General features: G+C 38.1%; 1 protein-coding gene across 1 annotated transcript in view; it reads right to left on the bottom strand.

Moving 5' to 3' along the window:
* Positions 1-1,817: 1,817 nt before the first annotated feature.
* LOC113592158 (tubby-related protein 4-like) overlaps positions 1,818-8,695 on the bottom strand; it is a 31,850-nt gene continuing 24,972 nt past the window's right edge. The window contains exons 12-14 of the mRNA XM_027032921.2: positions 8,381-8,474; positions 3,810-7,042; positions 1,818-3,212 (exon numbers count right to left, since the gene is read on the bottom strand). Coding sequence (XP_026888722.2) covers positions 3,096-3,212; positions 3,810-7,042; positions 8,381-8,474 — 3,444 coding nt within the window. The 3' untranslated portion in view covers positions 1,818-3,095. The remainder of the gene's footprint in view (positions 3,213-3,809; positions 7,043-8,380; positions 8,475-8,695) is intronic.

Here is an 8,695-nt window from a genome sequence, read left to right as displayed (position 1 = left end):
AAGCTCTTTGTTCAACAGAGCAACTCATGTAATAGTAGTAAAACTGATAATTGGATTATTCATGTTAATGTAGTAAGGTCTTATAGTAAATGAAGCAGTACCTAGTAATGACTATAACTAGTTATATAGACAAAATGCCTACACATTCTCCATTTTAGTTAACACTGCACTAGAAAAGGTCACTTCATAGGTATATTTACAAATTACCTTTTACTGCAACTTATCAGTCCTGTTACCCATTCATCATTGGTCAATTATAACACACATTTTGCATAATCAGAAAACATGCACAGTACCATCAATGCTTACCTTTACCTACTGATTTAAGTTAACACCATCCTGTTACTTTATGATGTGGAAATGAAGAAGCCATACTCGGTAGAAGGTCTATTAGATAAAGTTTATGAATATGAATGGACCGTTGAATCAACTTCAGATGAAAACTAGTATAGCCTACACAAGCAGTTTCACCTATTAATGGCTCACTTATGTTAACTTTGAATTATGGCAATGGTACTTTTTTAAGTGATGTTAAAACAGGAATGAGCTATGAATTACAGGAAAGGTTAACGTGCAAGAAAATCGTGGACACTAGACAGACTGGCAAACATACAGAAACAAGCTCACCTTCTGGCCGTTCATTATTGATTGAAAGACGATGGCCTTCACTTTGACTCAGTCAACTGAAGTGCTTTTCTCACAGTCATATCTTGTAAAGTGTACAAACAGCACCACGTATTGTTCAGGGGCAATATGAGGGCAGTGTGCATTTATGAGAAAATCTCAACATAAATTGTGCTTGCTTTGAGTGTGGGAAAAGTCAAGTGATTCACAAACAGCATCATGACACAAGAATATTTGAAAAACATGTTTTATTTCATTGCTATTTTTTTGCATTTGTAAAACATGTTATATTTGATTAAGTGCAATGTATTTTAAATCATCTCTGCATTCATTAGAAATTTACATATGCATTTGCAACAACTGCATTTTGTTTTTGTAATGCACAACTTGTTTGTTAGTTATGTCATATGTCTGTCCCGTTATGTCACGGTGTGTCCTGTTTGTTTGCAAATAGTATATTTACAGAATATGTTGTTTATTTGGCAGCAAACTAGCTCCATATTCATTCCTTTAAAAAGCCATGCTGTTGCACTTGTATTTGCGCAAAGAGCAGGCCAGAAGACATGGTAGCATAAGCACTGTTTTAAGATACAGTGGGCCCAAAAATACCATTGTATTGGCAGATTTTAAATGTCACACTACCCGTTGTGCTGCTCCACTCACCTTTTCACAGGTACATTTACTTCTGTCCATCAAATTAACAGTGGTGTTAAATGTGTGTGCGCCCCACAAAATTAGTAAAATGCACCATTAGGGGGTGTTCACATGAAGAAAAATGCCATGTTAACACTCCCTTAGGCAGCTTTAACGTCCCAGTGCAGCAACAAAATGTAGAGCCCTTAAGTCTTTCATGAAGTGTTCTCATCCGCCTTCTGTGTCAGTTCCTTGCCCTTTAGCCTAAGTTACCCAGCAATGAATTTGACCTAGCACTTGTATCATGCTTCCTCGTTTGTGCTGCCAGCCCGTGTTACAGTAAGCCATGGTTACCCATTGTCACTGCATGCATCATAATGCATTATTTTACTAAATCTTTTTCCTTTTTTCCTACCACGATCATTACATTTTAGGTGACTACTGATAAACAAAGGACCCCACAGTGGGCTGAATATCAGAGTTCTCTAGTATAATTCCTACACTGAGATTTCCTTCCAAATAGTTGCACCCACAGGTAATTAATGTACGTAACAAGATTATTCAATGCATAGGCATCTTAAATTTTATTGGCAATCAATACCATGGAAATCTGGTAATTTTTATATAGACATCCATGGTACAAAAAAACTTGTTTTTTGTACAGTCCCCTGATTGTCAATCATGAACACCAACAAGGTGTTATTGCTGGTGTTATTTAAACATAACAAACATATAAATTAAGTAACAAAGTAAATAATCTCCAGCATCATTTTTCAAAGAAATACTGAGTGCACTGCTGCTCCCCCATGGGAGACTTGAAACTACATATATAATTTTTTTTTTTTTTTTCATGTATCAGAATAGTTTATTTCCTACCAAGCCCGGTGAGCTACATTTGGTAAATGCAGTGATATGAAAGGAAAATAATGACATTGAAGTGTATATCTGATGGTAAGGGATTTAACTGAATTTGAATACTGATATGTATACACTAGCCACTGTAAAAAACAAAACAAAAATATGCTGAACACAAATTCAGCCTCCATAGACAATTTGTGGGTAATACCTGATGCTAATATGGCTGTACGTGTACCTCACTATTTGTTTTCTGTCAAATCTAACTAGCATACCAGTCTACCTGACAAGAACATCTTAGAAATTATATTTAAACATTAACAGAAAACTGCAATGAATGGGGGTTTAACAACCAGATCAGAATAGGGCAGACAGTGTGGAGTAAAGACCATATACAAGCAAACTGATGTATGCAAAATGACAGATCACTAAGTACAAAACACACATTTAGAAACTTGTTACTTCCAAGACAAATTGTTAGTATGTTATGATAAACACACAAATGATTATACAAATGAAAAGTAATAGTGCAGACTATTGCTATAGTTATATACCAAATTTTCTAAATATCATGGAGACATTATCAAAAAATAAGTTAAAAAACCCAAAATAAATAAGTAATGAAGTACATTATTTCACTTTAGATGAATTCTTTTTCTTTCAAAAGTAAACTTGAAATATGTACAAGCTAACTATAGAAAACAGTAGACAATTCCCCTAAGTCTTTACCAATGCGTTTTATTTTCCACTGAAAATATAGGTAACAGTCTTAAGTAAGTAAAATCTATCACATTTAGCTGCCTTATGATGGAGTACAAGTGGTATTCACTAGACTCCGAATGCTTTGTTCTATATTCATTTATAAGACCTCGTAAAAGGCAACAAGATTACCAGAAGAATCACAAAAACATACCGTAGTGCTGCCTTTCTGGTTTACACTAAAACTAGAGATATTCCCATGGATGAAAATGGAACCAGTGATATCACTTGAGACGCTGTGTAACATTGGCCAGGGCTACAGCAAATGCTTGCACTGCTGAAAATGGGTATTGAAAGTCCAGAATGTAGGCATTCCCATCGATCCTGCCAAACTGCATCACCTGGGTTTTGAAAGACAAATGTCACACATTTGGTAATACTTTATAATAGGTAGTCCTAATAAATAACACAATTATTAATTTGGTGATTATTAATATGTATATAGTTGTTTAGACACGAAAATGAACATTTACTTTATCATTTATTATTTATTTGCATTATTACAATATCAAGCAGTAGCCTGCCAAAGACATCATTATAAACTTTTTTTTTTTTTAAATAATTAATTAATTTTTTTTGTACCAGCCATTAATATCACTTAGTGACATTCGGATACTCATAAAGCACAACCTATTTACCTTTTCCTCTAAGCTGTGTATGGCTGTGATTTGAATAACTGATATTTTGATATGTGATTTGAATAACTGATTTTTTGACAAACATACACACACACACACACACACACACACACACACACACACAGGCTGAGGGATTACCCACTCAAATTGTATATAGCAACAGATGGGGTAGAGTTGATGGGCAAATGTTTATGATGGGCAAATGTTTATATTAAACATTTCTAAGTAATACAGATTTATAATTTATAGTGAATATATAACATGCATGTACATGCAAGGACACTCTTGGCTATTGCTTACCTGTCTTCCTTCAAGCTCTATTTGGAAGTTTTTTGCAGACTCCTGTGTGACCCTTCCCCCAAAATCCAACTGGTATACCTGTGTTGCTTCATTCCAAAGAGGCTGTTTGTTGGCCATGATGTAGACAAAGCCCTGGTTGTCTAGGCCACACTCCTCTTTCTCAACAGCCTTTCTCAGAAACTTAATATCATCCAATTCACAGCCACCTGACCGAAGACTCTTCTTGGCCTTCCAGCCTTTCTTGGTACTTTGGTTTTGGTTCATCAGCTCATCCCCAATAACAATGAACTCTGACTCACTCTCAGAACTGTCCTGGAAGTCACCTGTTGTGGGCTTACTAAACCTTTTTGTCTTTTGCTGCTCCTTCTGTCCCTTGGTTTTCTTGTCCTGGCCACCCAATCCTGGGCTAGAGATGCTGAAATCAATAAGGGCTCTGCCCTCTTTTCTGGATTTGTTGCATACTGTGATTGCAGGAACACTGACTTCATCATTCCTATTACTGTCTAATCTCTTTCGGTTTTTCTTGCCAAACTTGTCTGCATACTGGGGAATTATGCCCTTGCTAAGAGACAGCACCTCCTGGAAACTTTCTGCAGTCTCAGAGGTGTCTTCTGGAGAGTTAACTAAACCCTCTGTATCTGTGAAGGGTAAGAGCAGTTGTGCAGTTTGACTGGGAAGAGACAGAACATTCTTTTCCATTATTTGGGAGACATTTTCTGGAAGTGCACTTAAGAAGCTAGGCATGGCTGGGCAGGGATTGCATGTGTCCCATGGACAGACAGCAACAGGGGTCATAGGTAAATTTGGACCTGAACTTACCCCAAGATTAGGTGGAGGAGAGCAACAGGTAAAACTGCTTAAATTGGGAGGGTAAATGGGTGGCAAGACCAGGGTATGATCCTGCTGTGATAAGGCCACTGGTGCAACCATTTGTTTAGGCAAAAAGGGAAGTGGTGAGTCCAGGACAGGCTGGAGGTGGGCACCAACATCACTGCTACCTGGGGAACAGGGAATGGTGATTTGGTATGTCTCACTTGCCTTGAATTTTGTGGCACTTGGGTGTGTAGAAGAACTCGATGATATATCAGGAAAATGAGAAACATCTACAGGCTGAGCAGGATTAAGGATTAATGCAGGTGGTTTGTGAGACACTGTGTGAGGAGTTATGGAGAAACTGGTTGCTTGGTCCTGAGGAACCCATATTTCATCAGTGACAGATTGATCCCACTGATATGATTGTGGTTGTTTAACAGTTGGTTTAACCCCTTCTTTGTTAAGAGATAGTTGCCTTAATGACTGATTCAAAGGCTCATTTACAGTAAAGGCAGTGTTGATAAAATCAGATGTATCCCTGTTATCACTGCCACCTATAACATTATAAATACCCCTTACATGTATTAAATTATAAGAGGACTCTGAAGGCAGCACCAAATTACTGCTGGAATGCACTATCACTGTGTTGTGGGTTGTGCCACTTGCAGATGGTGAAAAGTCTTTCCTTTTGACTGTATCACTAGCAATATCACAATTATCACTGGTTGTGACCTCTCTGCTTGCTCCACTAATGCTACTACACTGACTACATGTATGAAGTGTCACTGGTGCAGTTTGTTGATAAGAGACTGACAGAGTGCTTGTTTTTGTGGGAAGTGTCCTCTGAGGATAAAGCATCTGAGAACCCTTCAATATTACCTCTTGACTATCCTCAAGGCTCAAAGTGCCATGAATCATTCTGGTGTCAAGTGTTTGTCTGCAGCTTTGTGCTGAACTGATTTCACTGGCTGCATCTGTGTAAGGGGGCTCGTACCCACTGGATATGGAGTACCTAGGAACAGTGAGCTGGTTAAGTTTGGAAGAGGCATAGGACAGCTGTACCTTTTTCTCCTCACTTGAGGAGGATGAAACCCTGAGCATAGCAGAGCTTCCTGAGCAAGGAACTGTACTAAGATTCTGATTACTGATTAGTTGCATGCGAGGCTGGCAAATCTCCTCCACATTCCCGCTACTGTCAAAGGTGGTGATCCGTTCAAAGCCAAAAGAGGTTGAATACGGTGCTGTTTGTGTGGCAGATTGTTGAAGATTATCATCATCTCTCTTCTGATAAGTATCTTCCTGGTGTGGAGTTCCAGAGTTACTACCTGCTCCCACAGAAGAGGAACTACCATTTGCAGCAGATAATGGCATCATAGCAGCTGCTGCTGCAGCTACTGGAGTATAAACTGTACCACGGTAGGGGGGAGGAGCAGTAATCTTGTTAATTTCCTGAGGGGCACTGAAAACCACAGCATCTCCCTCTGCCAGATAAAAGGTAGGGGGAATCGGTTTGATATTGAGCAGTAACTCATTCTCCATTTGTTTAGCTTCATAGTTTCCAGTATGTTGAGAGGCATGTGCATTACTTTGTGAGAGCTGTAGGAACTGTCTAAATGGAGATCCTGAAGGTAAGGAATGAGCAGGGATTTGCATCTGACGCTGCTGTTGGTGCTGATGATTGACCTGCCTATGCATTTGTAGAGGTTGCTGTTGCATTTGATTTAGTTGTGGCAAGTGCTGTTGCTCCATCTTTTGGACCTGCAATCGAAGATGGTGTTGCTGTTGCTGCAATAAGCGATTCTGCAGCATCTGTTGCTGTTGTATTTGTTGTTTCTGTTGTACTTGAAGCTGATACTGTTGTTGCTGTAAATGATGCATCTCTTGACAGTGCTGTTGTTGCTGAAGCTCCTGGAACTGTGGCAACTGTTGTTGATGCTGTTTTAGATGCATTTCATGCTGACACAGTTCTGATGACAGAAGCTGAGTGTCCAAAACCTGTCCAACATTTATCCCTCCAAATATTACCTGATCAGAATTGGAACATCTAGATGGTACAGTATAATGTGTCATTAGTGCAGTATCCTTGCTGTGGACTGGCCCCTTAGTAGGGGATGTTTTTTTTTCACTGGAAAAGATATCCTTACTGGCCATCAATGACTGCACCAAACCAATGCTCTGGGTACGAGACATTGTTTGGGCAGGGCTGTGTATTGGTGCGATAGGTATGTTAACAGTGCAAGGAGGGGTGTCATCAGGAACTCCTGGATTTGTAGTGGCAGGCAGGTCATCATCATCCTCACTAAAGACATTAGGGCTGAAAATAGGTAAGTTGATGTATTCCATGGAAATCTTCTTTACCTCAGGCAGATAGATAGTCATCTGCCTAGGCTGCAGGTGCAACAGACTGGTTTTATAAATAACTGCGGAGAAAAAGGTAAAAATGAAATGTAATTTATGTAATATACAAAATACCTTGTTAGTAACAGGATCTAGTATGATCTTTGAAGAATGCCCAAATTTCTAATTAGGAACAAGAGTCTGTAGAGCATGTACAAAAGCTTTGTAGAGGTACTTGATGTTATTCTGTATCTAATCAGGGTTTCTGTCATGGCACAGGATCTTGAACAGGTTGCTTATTTGTTCAAATTTTAAAATTCCTGTTTCCAAGGAAACTGTGCTATTTACCATAAAGCCTGACAAAGTAGCCCAAATCCTATATTTGTCACATGTATCATTCTTTGACTGTAACGGGGAGCGGTAAGGAGGCGGACGCTTGTGCAGAGAAGAGCGAGATTTATTATGGGCAAATCCAAAATCAGAGTCTTTGTAGTAGTCCAGGGTCACAGAGCCAACATAGAGATCACGGGGATACATGCTAAACAAGACAAGAGTTAGGATAAACGAAAGCTAGGAAACACAAAGCAAAAGTACACAAAGGTAAACAAGGGAAGCAGGCTATGACAAAGACCAGGGAAAACACTGAGCTAAGAAACACGAAGGCTAGGATACACGGAGTACAAACTTACAGGTATACAGAGACATGCTTTCAAAAACATTCCCTAAACGCATAAACGCACAAATTCAAATAAACACAACCATTCAAATAAACACTGAACAGCCAAGACCAAGGGAACAAGGCAGGGTTTAATTACATGAACTAAACAAGGGACAGGTGTGGAAAATCAAACAAGGGGCAGAGAAAATAAAACTACGGAATGGAACTAAAATACACAAGACAGGGAAACTACGGAACACGGAAGCTGGGAGGGACTAATCGTGACATTGACATTTGAAATTCTTGAAAAGAAATTAGATTCAAACTGTTTTATCCCTGTGGCATTTACCCAAAAGTAGTACTGTGAAAAGTATTTATCTTTCTCTTAGAAAGGTGTAAATTCCCCTTTGCCCACAGCAATTTTTGACATTTACCTAAGCACCACATAAACTGTTAAAGATGTGAACAATTAGCCTGCCTAAATGTGATTTAATCCCAGTTGCAATTAGCTGCAATTAGACAAATTAAACACAATTTTTCCATTTTAAATTTTACTACTATAATTTTCAAAATGATGATTCACTTCAACTTCTAATCAAAATCTTAACAGATGTTCTGTAACCTAATAAATACTTTGATTATTACATCTTAATGATTTTTGGATTTTTTTAAATGTATTATTGCAAAATGAAAAAAGGTCAACTAGTAATCAACTAGTATTCAACTATTTCAACAAAATCAACTAGTAATTCATTGTCATTACCTGTACCAAGATTTGTTGGTAAGAAAGATGCAAGTCCCACAATTTTAAACTTTGTTCCCCATATGTTGGATGTGACTTGAGCAAGGTAATTATTCTGGAAAAAAACACAGAGGTGAGCCAAGTAATCAGTGGCTCATGATTTGTTTTTAATTTTGAAAAAAAAAAAGAATGAGGCAATCTATATTTTCCTTTTTATTCTGCCACTATTTATATCAATCCCTATAGCAAAATGTTAAATACATTACAGTAGTATATAAAATGTGCAGACTCAAACAAATTTCCTCATTATGAACAATAAGGAATCATATTAATATT

This window comes from Electrophorus electricus, chromosome 2 (assembly GCF_013358815.1).
Source record: "Electrophorus electricus isolate fEleEle1 chromosome 2, fEleEle1.pri, whole genome shotgun sequence".
NCBI lineage: Eukaryota > Metazoa > Chordata > Actinopteri > Gymnotiformes > Gymnotidae > Electrophorus > Electrophorus electricus.
This window is presented reverse-complemented; position numbering and strand designations above follow the sequence as displayed.